The 20,740-nt window shown below is 43.4% G+C and overlaps 1 protein-coding gene across 2 annotated transcripts in view; it reads left to right on the top strand.

Annotated features, from left to right (window-relative positions):
• FAM110B (family with sequence similarity 110 member B) overlaps positions 1 to 17,725 on the top strand; it is a 65,690-nt gene extending 47,965 nt beyond the window's left edge. The window contains exons 3-4 of one of the 2 annotated variants that reach the window (XM_074146610.1): positions 106 to 249; positions 13,936 to 17,725. In XM_074146610.1, coding sequence (XP_074002711.1) covers positions 14,238 to 15,350 — 1,113 coding nt within the window. In that variant the 5' untranslated portion in view covers positions 106 to 249; positions 13,936 to 14,237 and the 3' untranslated portion in view covers positions 15,351 to 17,725. The remainder of the gene's footprint in view (positions 1 to 105; positions 250 to 13,935) is intronic. The other variant, XM_074146611.1, reaches the window with a different exon arrangement.
• Positions 17,726 to 20,740: the final 3,015 nt, after the last annotated feature.

The raw sequence follows: 20,740 nt of genomic DNA, 5'->3' as shown, positions 1-20,740 counted from the left end.
TGTGGGATCTTAAATTAACAATTATCGCTGCTATTTTATTTCAAGACAAAAATGTTAAGTCTGAGAGTATGCATGGCTAATTTAAGGGTAAAAATCTGTTCCCAGAATGTAGAAGTCATCTCAGAAGCCATTTCTGTCAGCTGAGGAAATTGGGAGCTTGAAATTCCAGATACGTTGCAGTATGAAAGTAGAGGCAGCAAAACTGTCTTGGCTGTGCCAAGGACTGACACCAGGAACATTCAAAGCCTTGTAAGTGATCTGTGTTGGTTTTTGTGGTCACAAGTTAACCTACACTAATTTCACAGTCACGTTACATATTTTTACCTTCCTGATGTCATGCCGTAATGGGATTTATTTCTGCCTTCTTAAAAAGGGAATTGAGTGTTTGGTGTTCGTACAGATGCTTCAGGAGGTCCGTAGTTTTGCTGGGATACATTGCTCGTTTTGCAAACTGAAAAGATTGGATCCGTGATTTATGATGAAAGCAGCATTTGGTCCTGGCTGCGGTGACACAGCCAGCCCTCCCTCGTTATTAGCTGTTAGAGAATGTCTTGAAACCAGTCCAGATCAGTGATGGGCTGGTGCTAGTGAGTGAGAGACATCTCCTCCGCTGGAGGGACTGGGCTCCCCAGCGGTGACGGGGACGGTGTGCTGGCAGGGCAGCTGGCCAGGAGAGGTTACCTTTATGCAGCAGGCATGGGTGGATGAAAAAATGGACACCATGTGTCCTTACTTGAGGCTTGGCACCTTGATTGCTGCATCCCAATATTTATCTGGTTTAGGCAGCTTGGCCCTCTGATGTTCAAGTTCAGTTTCTCTAGATTCACCTACTGAAAAATTTTGGTGATACTGGTCTCTAAAGAGGTAACAATTCATTGGCATAAAGCAGCAGCTACAAGCTTGGGATACTTGTATCCAGTTCCTGAGTTTGGAAGAAATTTCCTTTGTTACTTTGGGCAATCATACTCAATCCTGGTTTTAATTCCCTGTTTGGAGATTTTGCTCTGTTTACAGGAGCGGGAGGACCTACTAATGTGGCTGCGTATCGCAGGTGCAGAGACAGAAGGGAGCGGATGAGTAGAAATGGTGAGGTAGTCTGATACTGTAAGGGGGGATAGGAATAGAGAAATAACGTAAGCAATCTTTCTAAGCAGTAGACTAAGGCACTTGCGAGGACAGGGTCGAGAGCATCCCTAGTTCAGGACTCCCCAGGGGCATGCCTGTTTTGTGTCTCAGCACACAAACAGCACTGAAAGGGAGCTGAAGCCATGCCAAAAGGAGGAACTGGATTTACTGAGGAGTCTACAGCAAACCTCGGCACTTGTTGGATTGACTGTCCAGTTGACTGGCTTTCCTCCACTGTTCATTTTCCTGTTGAAAATGTGCAGGGCTCCAAGCCTGGTTTCCTTCTGTAACCTCCTCCTGCCAACCCCACCGGCACCAGTTCCTCACTGCCTCCACCACCAGCCCACCAGGCTTGGTGGACAGCCTGCCCCGGGCGCTGAGACTGCAGGAGAGGACGTAACTCTTGGCTGCAACCCAGAAGTGGCCTGGGTCGGAGGGAGCTTTGCTTTGTGTGAGCTTTGCTGGGCAATACCCTTCTCCACTGCTCTCTTAACACCATCTCGGTTCCCATTGTGGGACATAGGAGTTGTGAGAGAGGTGTTGAGAAAGAGCGCTTGAAGTGTCTCTTCCTTTTTCCTCTAATCCCTCTCTGCCTTCGTAATCTTTATCTGCTTCCCGACCTGCTGTTTGGTGCTCCCTTCTCTATTCCCAACACTTTTTCCTCTCCCCCCTCTTCTTAGGAATTGCACTTCTCATCTACCTCTCTGTGTCTGGCTGTTTCTCACTCTTCTTGTGTCTGTCCTCACACTCCCAGTTCCCAATTTTGTTGTTTGTTTTGGTTTGTTTTTTCTTCTTGGAGCTGGGACACCTCAACCCTCCCTGCACTGCCTTCCTCTCCACTTGATTAAATGCACTGGTAATGACTTGATATAGCTTTTGTTTTCTTTAAGATGGTGAGGTTTTTATGGTTTCTTAAAAGTTGTGGCCATCATCATCATAACTTCATCAGGGCCCTCAGATATGCAAAAACCATTCAGTGCGCAGAGTCCAGACAGTCTGATTTCTTAAAAGCAGCTTTCTAAGAACATCGTTTTAGTGAAGAGTCATTGCATTAAATGTCAGTAATACAAAAACCACACTTTGAGCATCAAACTTGGATATTAAACAAAATTTTGGATGCACAGCTAGCTAACTGGATATTCATCTTCAGTTAAACAGGATGTGAACAGCTTGTGAAGATCTGTGGTTTTAACATCTGGATTCTGTGGGCACATATTTCCAATACAGCAATTAAGAAGAAAATACACCTAGTGTATTCTAACACCTCAACAACTCCAGTAAATACATCTGGTATCGTCTAAGGGGTTACACACGCAAGCGTGTAGTCACGTCGTGCGCATACAGCTTAGCACTTGTGTTGGGCTATACAGCTGTATCATTGATTGCAACATCATCGCAGCACTGAAAACCTAAATTGCATTATGTTCCAGTGCCAAAATTGGTATTTTTTTAACCATCTGCTCGAAGAAGTCTAAAATATACAGACCTGTCTTCACGCTGTAGTGTTATGCGCTCCTTTCATTTTCTCTTCTTGACTTCTAACACCAGGTATCTTTAGACTTGAAGCTGGAGAAAAGGGGAGTGAACTATGCTGTGGTATGGGAAAATGTCCTCTTATCTAGAGAAAAACATAGCTGTACCGGTCAAAAATAAAAGATATCATTCATGGAGTTGCTCTGAAGGTTGCAGTGCCCCGTAACACTGCTGTAAATCATGTCTGGTTTGGCTTTGATGGGTTTTTTTAATTATTATTTTTAAAAAGTCTTGATTTGGTTTTACATAGTCAAAACTTTTATAGTGTGTTTATTTAGGAAAAAAATCAATGGGCAGTTATTTCATGTACGTAAAGCTTCAAGGCGTAGAAATGGTTAAGTATGTTGTAGAAATTATTTTTAAATATCCTTGCTGACCTTACTGCAGTAATATTTCATGTTACAGAAAAAAGCTGTTTCATACAAAGAGTTTTGACAAACAAGACCCCACAGCTAATCAGAAGAGTGGCTCAAAGTCCTCAGTTGTCAGAATGAGGCCACTCTATTGTATTCCACTGGCTGAACATTATCATTTTTCTAATGGTGCTGGTTTTAGCATACTCGGGTTTTATTTGTACCTACTGTGCTGCCTATTAAAAGTGATCTTCTGGGGTCGTAGTATCAGTAAAAGACATTCATTGGCTGTATTTTAATATTTATTTCTAAAGATGAAAGGGTTGTGTTCGTGTATAGAGTTTATTAAAAAGAATTTTCCATATAACAAGAATAGAGAAAAGATTTAAATACACATAATCTGTGCGACTTTCTGGGCTTTGTAAAAAACTGGTAAGTTTTATAAGAAATATTCCATATGCTTGTGCACTATTTCTTTCAAATACATTTTCACAACAGGTAAGAAACTTCAGAAAAATGTTATTGAGCTTTGTTTTAAAACTTTGAAAATAAGTATTTTAAGAAGTTTCTCTTACTAATTAAATCTCTGACTAAAGGAAAGGAAATTTTAAGTATGATATATTTTTTCCCATTTATAATAGCTCTTTATGGTTTCTGTTATTTCACAGCATAAATGGTTGTGTTTGTTTCTCTTTTCTGGGCTACATTTGTTTACTTTGGGTCTTCTATTTGAACGTTTTTGGAGTTTTGCAGGGTTAGTAACTGCAAGGGAATGTCTAACAGCAGCTGTTTTCATTGTGGGTTTATTGTTATTTCTCAAGTATAATCTGTTTATAGCTATGATACTATGTTCCTTTAATATATTTCTCATTGTAAACAGTTTTAGAAAACTTTTCTCAATAAGTAAGAGTCTAAACGTGGTGACTTGAGATTTCAGGGCTTTTGGCTTCTTATGACAGAGTCTGGTAAATTTTTTCCTTTCCCACAAAATGAAGCTGGCAGCAGCAGGAGGTATCCATTTATGTCCATGAGATCAGAGATTGCTGCGCTCCTCTGAGAAACAGGAGAAGGGGTGGATCAAATCCCCAGTCCCCAAACTGGGCAAGTTTCCCACGTCCTGAGGCAGAACCCAGTTGGCAGAATATAGAGTGGGTCTTCCTATTTCAGCTGAAATGTCCTACTTGATAGAAATTACTTAATTGCACTGCAGCAGGGTTAGTAACCCAGTTTCCTTGCCAAGTACCCTATGCAGGCTTTTTTTTTTAATCTCTTTCCTTAATTTGAGGAAAGCTTGCAAATATTTATTTTTTTAAAAGTGGAAACGTTTGAAAAGAAGTACTGGAGAAGGATCTGTCTCTACAGATGGTATAGTCTAGTACTTTGAGCATCTGCCCTGGAGGGCTGCTTCCAGTCTGCACTCCAAGTCAAGTGAAGGAAAAGGTCTTTTCTTTGTCATCTTCATTATCCCTGACTGCATTTTTAGGGCCAGCAGGTACCTGCTGGATAGGGGGGTGTGAATGAGTAGGATGGGCAAGGAAATCCTGGTTCCTCTACAACATGGGAATTAGCCACCAGGCTTAATTGCGTGCATGTCTGTTCGTAGAAACAACAGGGCTGCTGGATGGCATGGGTGTGCAGGGCATGGCCATTGGCCTCTTCCCCTGAACATCCCTCCTGTCCTACATGCTCATGTTCCTTCCAGATTTCTCGCGGTTCCTTTCCATGGAAGTTAAATATGGGAGATGGGAAACCATGGAAGTCAAATACGGGTGATGGGGAAGGTGTCCAGGTTTTGACCTGGTTTGGCATCGGGACATAGCTGGGGTGTTGTACCCAGACAGAAGAGCTCAGCAGTGATTCTCTATTAGTTTAAGCAAAAAAGTACTGGCAGAGGAACACGTGCTTCAAGGCAAGATATAAGCCTAAATATAAGCTACCTGAGATTTTATGAACAGTGCTGTCATTTAAATGGTGAACTCCATTTCCCTACAGAATCTGCGTGTTTCGGTGTTCACTAGTTTTGAGTGCTCAGCTTGAGGTTGCTTTCACAGGTTTGTGTGAAGTGAGATGCCAGATCTCAAAGGGAAGCCACGTCACCTTCCTGCAGTAGCTCTGAAGGAGGTGAACCTGTTGAAGTCACCTGGTCATGGGTCCTCAAATCTTTGACTACACGGGCCGTGTTGGTAGACACGCTATGCATTTAATATAAACTTTAATTTTGAAAATCTATACTTTTCACTTTATCAATTTAAACCTGGCTTGAGTTCGTAGTATTTCCAAGTTTGCATGCAAAAGTTCTTCTAAGCCAAGGTGATTTATGTTTTAGGGCTCACTCCATAGTGTAAGACCAAAGCTGATGCTGTAGTTGCGCTGATGACAAGTGTGCTGCAGTAAAATGCTTTAACATTCATACAAGTTTTCAAACATTTACAGGATTTAGAACTATGTTTAATTTATCTCAGTGGGGCCCAGAATTAGCATTATGAAAATACTGCTATCAAAGTGGTTTTTTCATAGCTGAGTTAACGGTAACCAGTTTTTTGGTGAGGGACACTGCAGAAGTTACTGAGCTGTTTCCCAGCTGCCTAATTACTGATTACGCTTGTGCTTCGGTTGTTCTATGCAGGGCAGAGGATCAGGCTTTGCTCTGTGGTTGGGGGCCACGTGGGTGACTGATGGATGGAGTCTGCAAATGCTGGTAGTGAGGCGGTGTATCTGTGTAGGATACTAGAAGGAGGGTGCTTTGCAGGTGTTTCTCCGTGTTTTTGCAGATAGAAGGTTTTGCTTTGCTTCTTCACTAGTGCGTATGATTCCTACTGAACCTACTACCACAAAGATTTGGGTAACTTAAAATACGTCTCACTCTTAAAATGGACTTGTCAAGAATTACCGCTGATTTGAGATGTGAACTAGAATGAATAATGTTCCATTTAAAACATTTTTGCTGAGCTTCGTCATTAAAACCGTTTTGTTGTTCTGCCTCCCTCTGTTTTCTCCCAGTGTGTAGCTATGACCCGTCCTGTCCCCATCGTCCATCCCCACCCCCAGTTAATGGGGTTTTTCACACATTGAAAATATTACCACTGGGAAAAAAAAGTGGTTTTCCAGGTGGCTGAATCCAAGCATGGCTGCAAAGGACAGCTGTCAGGAGCGAGGAGATGAGATGCTAGCTTTTCCTATCTGTAGAGGAGAAGAAAGGAAAAGCGTAGTCCAGATTAGCGCTGCTGCTCCAACCAGAGCAGAGCAGGAGTTACTGCCTCTTCCAAAAACGGGATGGCGCAATGGGGAAAAGGTCAGAGGAGGAGGTGATGAAGGAGCAGAGAAATAAGAATCTCCCTTTTCCCAGAGAAGAGGGACCAAACAGCTGGGGCCCAGTGCAGCAACGACCTGTCTCAGGGTCTGATGAACCTCTAAAGTAGGACGGAGCACCAGGACCAAGTACTCTGTATTGAAGAAGAGGGCTGTGGTGATTTCTAAATGTACACAAAGGATCCTCGGGAAATTGCGTAGGCCCACAAGACCACAAGATAAAATGGGAGTTGCAGTCTTGTTGTAGGGAGGAGGCTATAAGTTTAAACGTAATGGTTATGGAGAGATGCAGAATTAAAAGGATGAAAGTGGTTTGGACTTGGGAGCATTGACACTGGCTAATGAATGAGCAATAAAAGTGTTTCCTAAAGCTTTGCAAAGTGTTTAGAGAATTGTTCTCATAAAACGCACACTGAAATAGAAGTATTCATGTAAAGCTAGAGCTACAAATTTAATAAAAAGTTACATTCCTTATTATACTTTTTAGACCTTTTCCTGATATATTTTTTTTTAAATGAGAGGCTGAAATTATTCCAGAGAGAGCAGTATGGTGTAAGCAACACAGGGGCCCAAAGAAAACAGAGTTGATTTCCATACAGCTTTTACAAACACAGCATGTAGTATCATTCTAAATAATAAGATGACTTTTTTTTTTTTGTACTATCTAGTTGGAAGAAAGGGAAATTTCATGTTTGAGCTTCCTTGTGTATTTGTGCAGCTGTCTGCGCCTTTTGAAAGAAATCAGAGTTTTCATGTTTGAGAGCCATCTATAGGGCAGTATTTACCCAGAAGCAAGTAATGCTGAGAGTGGATTATTGCTACTGGGTAGGAAACGTAACCGTGCCAGATTTCAGAACTAAAAAGAAGCAAAACACTTTCTGAAGATTTTTCTTTCAAAGAGGCATCTCTGTGCAGCTCCCGGGGAGCGCTAAGCATACATTGCAGGGACAGTATATAAGTAGAGCTGCTAAGTTGCTTTCCTGTTTTCCGGGCATTTGTACCTCCGTGGATTTTCCAGAAGGTATTTCCCTGTAAGAGTGTAAGAGCATTTCTGGTTCTGGCAGCACTCTGCTTTAAACCTCATCGTTTCAACTGCGCGGTGAAATAGAGATCTAAGTGGTGGCAGTGTTTTGTTAAAGGAGAGTTTTAGCTTAAAAGTCTTTGAGTGTGATGTAAGAGCGAAGCAGAAGTAGCGTAAATCTATCAGCATCTTGTTCGTTCATCAGTGCAAGTTATTACAACGTTAATGCTAGCTGTGGTTTGGGGTTTTTTTGGTTGGAAGAGATGCATCAGCAGTGCAAAGTGAGCGCCTTTGCCAAAGTTGTTACCTTCCCACTCGGTGGAAATTTCCCACGTCTACATGATTCGGCCACTCTTAGGTTTTAGGTCACTGCGGATCACATTTTTTATGACCTTTTGAAGGTTTAAATGTTGTCTTGATCACATATTGCTCTTCACTTGCTGTTCACTGTTTCACGTCTTAGGGGGGAGCAGAGTTGAAAATCAGAACTTTTATTAGTATTTTAAGTAACAGTAGATCTGAAAGATTATTCCATCTCCTCTTCCTTTATCTTGACAGTTAATATCCTGTGAGACCAAGGCTACACCTATACACGTTTATCTAAATTGGTTTCAAAAATAAAATGCTGCTGCCAGTCTGGATGTGGATTATCTTATGTCAATTTAAGCCCAGTTTCTTTAGGCTTAGCCTGGATCTGTAAACGTAGTAACCTAAATATGTGAGGTTTACAATGACAATTATCCACAGAAGAACCTAGATCAGTTTTAGACGTATGCATTAGTGCATAGACCTGTAGCGAGTCATTCCCAGTGAAGCCCTCGTTTATATAGAGGCTTTATAGGAACTATTAACAAAGCTGCATCTTCATAATGGACCTTCAGCCCTAAAGTGCACCTAGTCATTAGCAGAGCCTGACATTTTCCATCTGTGTCCGTGTTCCTGTGCAGATTTTGTTTTGTGATTTCTTTGAGTCCTATTGAGATCACTTGTTGATTACTTATGCTGGAATTTATGTGATGTTTATGGTGCATCTTGAAGTTGTGGTAGTTACATTTTATCATCTGGAAAATAAAACTGACACGGGCCTTTAAATATCAAGGAGAGCAGAGTAAAGGCTGTCAGCCTTCGTTACATTTATCCACGATGCTCCATCCTACCTCCTGTAGAATCCCTTCATCCGCTGTCCCAGAGGGATGAATTAAGAGCATCAGCTTCAGCATAGCTTTGCCGGGTAAAGCCGTGTCCTTGCCGAAGTCAAGAGCAGAAATTCCACTAATTTCATCTGGGCCACATTTTCACTGTGGGTTTTTACTGCTGTGATGCAACTTGAACACTGTTAAAAGATGTAGTGCTCTTCTGAGTGCACTTTTAGGCAAAGACTGGCTGAAACTTGGCCAAGGTGTAGGAGCTACAGGGCAACACAGAACTGGGGAGGGAAGCGGGTTGTTTGCTGTCAGCGAGCATCATTCCGCCTGTGTTTAGAATGCAGCTTTAGGTATGAGAGAAAAAATAAACTTGAGTATTGTACACAAACATGGTGTTAGTAATAGTGCTATAAAGAATTCTATACTTGCTGGGGGGACCAGTTCATAAATTTCTTTTAAATTTAAAAAAACTGCATATTTAGAATATAAGGAACTTTAATTCCTTAGGGAATTAAGGAACTTTAATTCCTTAGGGATGGAGCACCTCCCCTATGAAGACAGGCTGAGAGAGCTGGGGTTGTTCAGCCTGGAGAAGAGAAGGCTCCAGGGAGACCTCACAGCAGCCTTCCAATATCTGAAGGGAGCCTACAGGAGAGCCGGAGAGGGACTCTTTGTCAGGAGATGTAGTGACAGGACAAGGGGTAATGGTTTTAAATTGGAAGAGGGGAGATTGAGATTAGGTATTAGGAGGAAATTCTTTCCTGTGAGGGTGGTGAGGCACTGGAACAGGTTGCCCAGGGAAGTTGTGGATGCCCCATCCCTGGAGGTGTCCAAGGCCAGGCTGGATGGGGCTTTGAGCAACCTGCTCTAGTGGGAGGTGTCCCTGCCCATGGCAGGGGGGTTGGAACTGGATGACCTTTAAGGTCTCTTCCAACTCTAACCATTCTATGATTCTATGAATTCCAAAGTTTCTGCATAGTTTCATCTCCTCCTACTGTCTTGGCTTTAAATCAAGGCAAGAATATTTTATAGCGGATTTATTTGTAGTTAATGTTAGTTGTATAGATTGCTGCCCTAGGCTGTGTTGTGTTCTCCTCAATCGTGCAGATAGTGTGCCTGTTATTTAAATGTGAATATCTGACAAACCTACTGCAGACCTAAAAGTGATTAGAGTACGATGCCCAGAATAAGTAAGTGCTTTGGATCTCTGCCTCTGTCGCAGAGGAATCCTTGAATCAAAGTGTCTGGCTGAAAATACAGCTTTAAAAAATCAACAGCCTTCTACCCCTTTGTCCATTTTGTGTTCTACTCGGCGGGTCTGCAATAGTTGCTGGGTGTCAGAAGAGCTCAGTTGGTGAGAACTGTAAGAAAAGTTTTGTTAATGTATGCGTAGTATTAAAATATACTACCTTTGAATGTGTGCATGAGTTTTTAGCTTTGTATTTCTTTAAATAATTTCTTAAGCCTAGCAGTTGTCATAAGGAAGAGCAGTAACAGAAATCCAGAGTGAATCCTGAAAAACACAATTCAGTCCATGGAAGAATTACACCTACTGAGTACCTACAAACATTTGAAGTAAACAGAGTAAAAGCACTGTTTCTTAGGTCCCTAAGTATATTTCACACATTTTTGGGGGAGTGGGTGAAGAAAACCTATTTGCCTTTGAATTTCTGCGGTGCAAAATTGGTACTAGTGCTGTCCACAACGGGAAATCGAGATGCCTGGGCAGGGAGTTCCTTTGGCGTTTAAGCCAGAAGAAAGCCATTTCTCTCCCCCCTGTTGCTACAATGATGATTTTCACAACTGGGAACTAAGTGGCATAATTTTGTCTTCCCGAGACTACATCCTACTGCTGCTGCTCGGCCTTTTTCATTACCGATGAAATTAATAAGCGGCAAGGCTCTCTGCGTTTCAGGTGCCGGTGGGCAGCAGAGGGGCTGGTAGGAATTGCTCTCGCTTTCTCAGCAGCGGAATGAGGCTGCAGCCATCACCAGCACAGGCAGGAGAAGTTGTTTCATTAGCACTTCACATTCACCCACCTCTCTTTCATCCCACTTTCTTTTCTAACACTGTCTGGCTAATAACTTTTAGCTCTCTGAGATGAGAGTACTGAATAAACTTTCCTGTGATGTTTAAATGCAGCACCCCAGTGAAATGGAGCAACTTAAACAACACACGCAAATATAGTTGATCGGTTTTCATAACTGCATGTACCTTAATTTGTACCAGCAGCCTCACGGGTACAAAGCCTCCATGTCTGGCCACGTAACCTCCTGGCTCTTACTCCCCCAGCTCCCTGTGCTGGCTCAGGTGGCCATTTCTGCCCTGGCTCCTCACCAGGTCTTTGCTTTTCTTTCTAGGCATGCCTGGAGCTCATTGCCAGTCACAGCATATTGCCGTTGACTTCAGGGCACTTGGCCCCGTAGGTGCTTGCAAACAAACACTCGTCTTCTCTCGGATGAACGTGTGTGCACAGTGGGATTTTTTTTCTTCTTTTTTTTTTTCCTTTGAAGTGTGATGTTCATAGAATCATAGAATGGTTCAGGTTAGAAGGGACATTAAAGATCATCAAGTTCCAACACCTCCACTAGAGCAGGTTGCTCAAAGCCCCATCCAGCCTGGCCTTGAACACCTCCAGGGATGGGGCATCCACAACTTCTCTGGGCAACCTGTTCCAGTGTCTAAACACCCTCACAGGAAACAATTTCTTCCTGATATCTAGTCTAAATCTCCCTTCTTTCAGTTTAAAACCATTACCCTTCATCCTATGGCTCCACTCCCTGAAAAAGAGTCCCTCCCCATCTCTCCCGTAGCCCCCTTCAGGTACTAGAAGGCTGCTATAAGGTCTCTCTGGAGCCTTCTCTTCTCCAGGCTGAACAACCCCAACTCTCTCAGCCTGTCCTCATAGCAGAGGTGCTCCAGTCCCCTGATCATTTTTGTGGCCCTCTGCTGGACTCGTTCGAACAGGTCCATGTCCTTCCTGTGCTGAGGACTCCAGAGCTGGACACAGAACTCCAGCTGGGGTCTCACCAGAGCACAGTAGAGGGGGCAGAATCACCTCCATCGACCTGCTGGCCATGCTTCTTTTGATTCAGCCCAAAAAAGCTTTGATGAAGCCAACATGGATGCTTAGCCTCCTAAGCAATGCTTGTTGGCATTGACCAGCGTTGTCCCGAGTGAGGAAGTTCTCATGTGCTGGGGACAGACCTCCAAAAGCAACCTTGAGTCCAATGCCTTGGTTCCCACAGCTCAGATCCATAGTGGTGTGTGGAGCCACTCGCTGGGAAGAGAATGGAGTTGGCAGCTGTCCTCTGGGGCAGGACCAGGGTGGCGTTTAATGACAATGGCTAAGGAGGAAATGGAGGGTTGTGGTCTGGCTTAATCAAGTATTAACTCAGTTTGGTGACAGTGTTTAGTACAGAGAATTGGGGGTTTGGTTGTTTGGGGGGTTTTCTTCCTCCTGACAAGACCCCTGCTCTTGCATAGAATTGATTTCTGCACACAAGTGTCAAACACACACACCAGTGGGGTTATTTTTACAAGCATTTAGCCGTCAAGCTCTGAGCTGGCAACGTGGAAAGATTTGATTTGTGTGTACGGAAGAGAAATACGTGTGTGCAGATGCGCGTTGGAATTGCCTTCAGCACATTTGGAAATTTGATACTTAATTTCAAAATAGTACCAATAAATATGTTGATTCAAATGAGGAAAGGGAGCTTTTTCTCTTTCAGAAAGAGTTCGTTAAAATTCAGGAAGTCAAACTGCTGAGGAGTTAGCACTAGGATTTATAAAACAACGTTGAAAGGGAAGCTTAATTAACATTTCACTACCCTTTCAATGGCACTGAATGCGTGTCTGGTTTATCACCCACCTAAATATGTTAGTTTGTATTTGAAGAATGCTTGTGACAGTGAGCCTTCGGGAGAAAGCTCAGCTTTTTCCTATAATCTCATTATAGCATTTATATGTTTTATTTGCTTGCTCTGACCTTGGATGATTTAGAGAGAATATTCAACGTATGTATCATGTATTTCTGGGAATCGGTACTTGAGGTTGTTTTCTTTTTACTGTTAATGTATCTTTAGCTGCAATTTAAGCTTTTTCGGTGGGGTTTTTTGCTCCAGACAATATCCTGACGGCACGCCCTGTATTAGTAAGTTGGGTATTGATGGATGAGCACGCACAGCACGGCAGAACACAGGGAAAGCGTGTTTTCCCTGGGAAGGATGCTGCTCCGCCGCGTTCCTTAGGCTGAAGGAAGAAGGAGCAGCTGCTTTCCTTTCTCTCCCTGAAGAACACAGCGATAACAGAAATGGGATATTAAAAAGGGCAGCATAGATTAATGGGGCGGTAATAAAACAAATGAGACCCATTAGCTAAATCACTGCTTGAAAAGCAGATTCTCTGATAAGTGCCCTTCAGTGCCTCATGTGGGAAAAATTGTTACAGCACTTGTAACATTATCCATGGTGTTGGATTTTAGACTGTTGTGATAATCCTAAGTGATAGGATCTTAAAATAATTCAGATGAAGGTAAACTTTATACGCACTCACTGCTTGGTAGAAAACTTGAATGATTCTATCCAAATGCGGAGACAAGCTCTTTGCCTTCAAAGCCAGTCAGAATGTTTTTGCCTGCTCCCAAAATCTTTCATCGAAAAACAAAGCCTTTGTTTTTTTTTTTTTCTTGTTCTGTTAAGCCTGTAAGGTGATCACGAGAACTTGAAAATCCTTATTTCACTGCTGGAGCACCAGTGCTGTGGGGACTAATGTTCAAATGAGACTTTGAGCTGGAACTGGTGGCTTAAGCAAGACCTGCTACTTTTTAATTGTTGATTTTATATTAGATTAATGATGAAACGTGTGCATTGCACTTAAAACGCTACTTGTCTCTGCTCTTTCCTTTTTAGGCCAGATAGTTTTCTGGAGCATTTAATAAAAAAGGAACATACACTTAATATCTTAGATTTACAGAGTATGTTGCCTATCAGGAGAAAAATGTTTGGGGTTTAGAGATAAAATATGTACACAAACCAACTAATCAAAGCCAAAGGTATTAGTTTGAAAGTGCTCTTTCATCAATCTTCGGGAGATAGATAGGCGTAATCCTATGAATCAACACATTTTGCTTCCCTTTCTCCCTCCAGAAATGCATGGCTGTATCCTGGTGGGTTTTTTTTTAAATTATTATTTTTTTTTTTCTTTTCCAGTGTAATTTTGTTAAATCCAAGCTCAGACTGTGAGCAACGAGGCAGAGGCAGAGGGGTGCAGGGCGAGAGAGGGGCACGGGCACCCTGAGCGCCGCCTCCCTGGCGGCTGCATCCCATCCGGCGGTGGGAGAGGAGGAAGAGGGAGAGGAAGAAGGAGAGGAGGGCTGGGAGGCGGCTGTTGCTATCGCTCTGATGTCAGGCGCTCTCGCTAACGTGTGGTTGGTTATTCTGCCTTTCAGATCGCTGCCGGTAGCGGAGCACAAAGGGAACGGCGAGACTCCCGCATCTTTCAGCGAGAAGAAAGGAGTCGGCGGAGCAGACTAATACGGACTTGTGTCGGGTGGCCTTGCCCTACAAAGGCTGCCTTTAAAAGAGAAACGCAGCGTTATTTAATGAGCTGTGAGATGAGGCGCTGCTGCTAACGCTCAGATCCCAGGATTCATCGGCTATTCATTGTGCTTAATGTACATGTTTCTGCACCGTGCATTTAGGAGATCCCAGAGAAGAATCCAAAACGGCTGCGGGGGAAAGACCACCAAACATGCCTACAGAAACACTACCGACAGGTAGCATGGTGAAGCCGGTCAGCCCTGCCGTCACTTTCACGTCCGCCGTTCCTCTCCGCATCCTGAACAAAGGACCCGACTATTTTCGCAGGCAGGCGGAGCCTAACCCAAAAAGACTGAGCGCGGTGGAGAGGCTCGAAGCCGACAAGGCCAAGTATGTCAAGAGCCAGGAGGTCATCAATGCCAAGCAGGAGCCTGTGAAGCCGGCGGTGCTGGCGAAGCCACCGGTCTGTCCGGCGGCCAAGCGAGCGCTGGGGAGCCCCACCTTGAAAGTCTTCAGCAACAACGCGAAGACCGAGAGCGGCGTCCAGAGAGAAAATCTGAAACTCGAGATCTTGAAGAACATCATCAACAGCTCTGAAGGGTCCAGCTCGGGTTCGGGGCATAAGCACGGTCCCCGAAACTGGCCGCCTCACAGAGCCGATTCAACGGAGCTGAACCGACACTCGTTTGCCGAGTCTTTGAAGGTTTACCCCACGCAGGGCCGTAGCAGCCCGCAGGAGAGCAGCTCCAATGTCAGCAGAAGACTCCTAGATCAGTCGGCAGAGACTTTCTTGCATGTCTCTCACAGCTCCTCAGACATTAGGAAAGTAACTAGTGCAAAGCCCTTAAAAGCAATACCTTGCAGTAGTTCAGCCCCACCTCTGCCTCCAAAGCCCAAAATTGCTGCCATCTCCACCCTGAAATCCCCAGAGATTGAGGCAGTTGAGTCTGGATGCGGAGTTAGTAGAAGACCCTCCCTACAGCGATCAAAATCAGACTTAAGCGACAGATACTTTCGCGTCGACGCAGATGTTGAACGATTCTTTAACTACTGCGGACTGGATCCTGAAGAGCTTGAAAACCTCGGGATGGAAAACTTTGCAAGGGCTAACTCTGATATTATATCCCTCAACTTTCGCAGTGCAAGCATGATTAGCTCAGACTGTGAACAGTCTCAGGACAGCAACAGTGACCTTAGAAACGATGACAGTGCCAATGACCGTGTGCCATACGGCATTTCTGCCATTGAAAGGAATGCCAGAATCATCAAGTGGTTGTATAGCATCAAGCAAGCTAGAGAGTCACAGAAAGTGTCCCATGTGTGAGAGAAAATCCACCGTAGAAAAAGCAAGGACTGTAGCTTTGTCTGTGAATATTCAGTTGTGAAGGGTTGTGAAGTCTACTTGAAGTCTTGTACACTTCTCAAATCTCTTTGTGTTGCTTGTTGTGCAATGTTTCCAAGTTGCATGCCTGTCAACATGTGAGCTGACCTGGCTTCCACTTGAACAATAACTAACTACAAAGCCTGGCTGAGCATACACATTATCTGCCAAAAGTTTAAGACGAGAATCTAATTAGGGCTTCAGTATAATCCAAGTGTTTACATGGAAAGGTTATATGACTTCTTTGGTATTTATGTGGTTCCTTGTGAATTTTATATATGTCACTTTTTGTCTTAATACAGATATCGTCAACTGACATTACGGCTTTCTAAGTTGAAACAGAATCCCTCTGGGGGGAAGAAAAGCAAAATTGGCCAAAATAAGAGGTTTAGGCACATGACGATAGGCAAAGCAGCCTTATCTCTTGTAGAAAGTGCATTATCGGCACGTGTAAAACTTTCTCAAAGGCAAAGAATGCTATGTTCTTAAATTATGTATCGTTGTTAAACTATATATCCCTGCTTGTAGTAAGGGACCGTTCAGTAAAGGTTTCTTTATTCTAGGTAAGCTCCCTCAGTTTTACAGCAGAAGTAGTCTAGTGAATCTGCTTGACCTCTCATAACCTAAATGAGCCTTGCATTTGGGTTGGTGCAAGCGTTTTAGTGATTTTGTATTATCCCTGTTGGAAAAGCTTAAAGAAGGTTGGAGTCAACAGCTGGAAACGTTGCAGGTGCAGGATTTTGTGGGTTTGGTTTTTACTCAAAGATTCCTGGTCTTAAACTTTTGACAGGAATGATTAGATCCTATAGCTGATATTGAATGCCTTTATTATAGTCAAACACATCATGACTACAAACTCCGTGCTGTCTTTTAATTTTTTGTAGACCTATTTGAACAGTTAATGAACAAAAATGGAAACACACAGCCATATCAATAGAACGCCTCCTATTCAGAAGTAAATACACTCAGTAGCTGAACTATATCTGAAAAATTGTGATTATGTTGTCTTGCATATGTTATATCTAAGGCTGTGAAAGTTTGTTACAGCTCTAGGAAAGTGTAGAAACATGACAGTATGTAGCTTTTCTTTTTTTGTTGGGTTTTTTTTTGGGGTTTTTTTTTTTTTCCTCCTTATGATGGTTAGTGCTGCAGGTCAACCTGTTACAAATCTTTTGACAATCTGTGTCTTCCCAGTGGTTTAATTAGCTGTCATTTCAACTGACAGTGCTGGTGTGGTAGCGGAGAAGTTGAAAGTACAGTGGTCTGCTTCATTATTACTGTATACACGCTTTGAAGTAAATTGCAGCACTACCTTATACTTCATCGGCTAATAGGAAACTTTTTTATTGTGTAAATGCTGTAAGACTTTGTATATACTTCAGTTGTTACGAAATCTTTAAAAGGAAGAGTGTTATGCTAATAAATAGCTCCTGGTGCAGGTATGGTAGGTTTTTTTGTTCTTTTTCTTACCCCTCCCATTCTTAAAACTATATCGGGAACTCAATTGCAGTGTGTTTTAGTGCTGTAGAAGGTCTTGGTTAAATAATAGTTCCAGTAAAAGGTTTCTTTTACTAAAGTGCTTTTCAGAATATAATTTTTTATAAAGTAACTATAGCAGCATGATCTGTCTGAAGAACTAGAAGAGATTTTCAAGACTCCTAAAATAGCTTGCTTCTTCCTTACCTAGCAATGTTACTGTTCCCGTTTATAGCATCTGTTCATAATGAATCACTGCAGTCTTCTGAATTATTCTTCAGTAGTGCTTATTTATATATTTGAATATTAAAGATATTTTACAAAGCCGGCTTCCATCTTTTCTCTAAGGAGCCTGTAGCCCAACTTCTTACCGATAGCCACAGCTAAAGCAGGCGAGCCCAGAAGGGGAGCCGCGCAGTCCTTTGTTGCCTATGGAATTATCCTCCATCAAGTTTTATGTAATTGTTTTCCAAATGATTGTTCACGGGGAGAAAAAAAAAAAAAAAAAAAAAAAAAAGGCGCACATTCAGTTTCAGGAGGCTACTCTGTGGTTTTTACACTCGGCTTCACAACCTAAGACTACAACATTCCTAGTTCAGTCAAAAAAATGAGGAGCTATGTATTTCAGCTACGGGCACATTTGTGACATTTTAAGCTCCACGGGTTTCAGTTGGCATTGACATCACGCTGGTTTTTCAAGCATATTTTTCCAATAGTAAGTTCTGCTCAGTTCAGTGACTGTTTTGCCAAGGAAAATAATGCTTAAGGGATTAAAGCCAAGTGTAATGCAGCTGTACAGCAATGAAATAAAGAAGTTAAAACTGAAATAAAAATGCACTCACATTGTTCTCTCTCGAGTGTTTTAAGAATGATGATAAACACGCTATCTCAACCGTTGTCAGCCAAAACCAGCAATAAAGAAGCCTTTATAACTAGAAAATGGATTAGAGCATATGCTAGTATTCTGAACTCGTTTCCCAAGGTTTGTTAGGAAGCTGGAGGCTCTTGAGGAATCGAATTCATTTCCTTTTAATGCCACGAGGGGGTTAGGCCTGTGAGGTCTCTGTAAGAGAGCATTTCCTCAGCCGGGATCATAAGAGGCCCCTCTGACGTTCAGCACAGCGTGAGGCTGCGACACCACTGTCCCCGCGTCCTACAGCGCGCCCAGGAGTAAGATTTTGCAGGACCTGGACCATCAGAGTCAGCTGAACGTGCAGCTCAGGTGAGGTCGCAGTGACAGAAATCACAAGACAAGCTCATCCCTTGCAAAATGTCCAGGAGGCTTTGAACACAGAGATAACGACTGCATTTGTCACTTTATTACAGTTTATGCAGATAGGATTGGTTGATTTATTTATGGTCTTGCTATTACCTGTGTGTTTGCACAAATGCCACATCGTTGGTGTCTGATGCGGTTTTGTTTTCAAGCGGGAATAACCATTTTGCCTCTGCAGACCTGTCAGGAGGGTCGGTTCGTTATCTCTCTGCCTTAGGGGATTCCCGAGCCCTGAATCGCTGGATTTGCAGGGACCTGCCACCAACACGGAGGCCTCGCCGGGGACCCGTTCTGGTCGCGTTCCTGCTGCCTCCAGCAGCCGTTTGCTCGGGTGCGAAGCGCACAGCGAGCATCCGTGGTTAAACCACAGCTCCTGTGGCGGCGGCGGCTCTCGAGGAAGATGCGAGTCTGTGGCATCCTGTGGAAGCCAGAGCTGAGCCCAGCACTGACAGTCCTGGCCCCAGAAGTGAAGAGAAACAGAGTATGCTTTCAGTAATTAGTATGAATTCACACTCGCACACAAAAGAAGCCACCACAGAGGTTTTATGGTGGTTCTGTTATTTTGGCTCGCTGGGCAGGGAAAGGAAGAGGAAAGTGATCACAGAATCACAGAATGATATGGGGTTGGAAGGGACCTCTGGAGATCATCTAGTCCAACCCCCTGCCAAAGCAGGTCCACTCAGAGCAGGTTGCACAGGAACTTGTCCAGGTGGGTTTTGAATGTCTCCAGAGAAGGAGACTCCACCACCTCTCTGGGCAGCTTGTTCCAGGGCTCTGCCACCCTCAAAGTAAAGAAGTTCCTCCTCATGTTTAGATGGAACTTCTTATGTTCAAGTTTGTGCCCATTTCCTCTTGTCCTGTCACTGGGCACCACTGAAAAAAGACTGGCCCCATCCTCTTGACATCCACCCTTTAAGTATTTATAAGCATTGATCAGATCCCCCCTCAGTCTTCTCTAGACTAAAAAGGCCCAACTCCCTCAGCCTTTCCTCATAAGAGAGAGGCTCCAGGCCCCTAATCATCTTTGTAGCCCTCTGCTGTACCCTCTCCAGCAGTTCTCTGTCCTTCTTGAACTGGGGAGCCCAGAACTGGACACGGTACTCCAGATGGGGCCTCACCAGGGCAGAGTAGAGGGGGAGGATAACCTCTCTCGACCTACTGGTCACACTTTTCCTGATGCAGCCCAGGATGCCATTGGCCTTCTTGGCCACAAGGGCACATTGTCGGCTCATGGTCATCCTGTTGTCCATCAGGACTCCTAGGTCTTTTTCCTCAGAGGTACTCTCCAGCAGGTCAGCCCCCAGCCTGTACTGATGCTACAAATTCTTTGAAACCTTCCTACAGCTTTGCTCAGAGATGAACCGTTTCTCCGAATGGCAGAGACGGGCAAGCAAAGTAAAACCGGTCTCTTAATCACTTTGTATTATATAGCGACAGTGTCATGAAAGATGAGAGAGAGAGAGGATCTCTGCCACAAATTTACATTTGACAAATACAAGTACTGAAATAAATTTTTTCTTTTTTATGAATCCTGTTTCTGCCAGGGAGAGCGCTGTGCTGTGAGCGTGTGCACCCTCTGAGTGACCGGGGGGTTTGGAGGGTAAACACAGAACGATGATGCTTTCTGGCAGAAGCTCAGAAATCCAAAGGCACGCTCAGGCAACGGAGCCAATCCGTGTTGCTGACTTGCCTCTTTTTACAGCCGTGTATCCAGCCACGGAGGCCATACGCGTTTGATTCCAGTCATTCAATGGAAAACAAAGTGCTTAATGGAGCTCTGCAGTACAGAGCGGAATAATTTCAGTCTGCCGGAGAAGAAGAAAGGAGCTAAACCTTAAAAATAGCCTTCCTGATACCTATTGATTATAGGATGGTAACATTTAGTACATTACATTCAGAGCTCACTTGTTCTTAAGAAACTTTTTATTAAGCAGAGTAGTCAAAACCAATAAATCTGGGAGATGCCAGTTTTCCAAGGCTATAAAACTCATGTGATTAATGGTGCCACACCAGTAGCTGAGCACATTAGGCTTGGAATATAAGAGCATCTGGAGCTTTGTTCCCATGAACAGTAAGGGTCCATTGCCTATTTTGGCAATGAATATAAATGCAGATATAGTGTAAGGTCCCTTTGTGCTGTACCAGAGAATAAATTGGTCAAGGTGTTTTGTCCTGAATTGCAATATAACTCTATATTAAAATCCTTGTTACCAAGGCTTAAATGTTCACAGATACTCTGAATTCATCTGACATTCCTTGCTGTCAGCAGAACGACTCCAATAATCTGCCCTTTGAAATATATCACCCATAGCTTAATGGGAAAGGCCATTAAAATTGCCTGTTCAGTGTAAGGACTTTTATCTCCTGATGATGGCATCTGTTAAGTGAACCTCTAAATAAGCAAATTTCCGTCACAAGTATTAACCCATAAACACCTTTTATTTTCCTCCCTGGAAGCTCAAGGGGTGATCAATAGCATTTGTTACACTTAGTAAGTTGCTGCTAAAATACTCAGATGTTGTCCATTTGGGGTCCAGTATAATCTAAAGTGGAGGCACCTACACCACACTATCTGTCTTGC

This window comes from Numenius arquata, chromosome 4, assembly GCF_964106895.1.
Source record: "Numenius arquata chromosome 4, bNumArq3.hap1.1, whole genome shotgun sequence".
In the NCBI taxonomy this organism is placed as follows: domain Eukaryota; kingdom Metazoa; phylum Chordata; class Aves; order Charadriiformes; family Scolopacidae; genus Numenius; species Numenius arquata.
The sequence above is the reverse complement of the archived record's forward strand: the minus strand, read 5'-3'. Positions and strand labels throughout refer to the sequence as shown.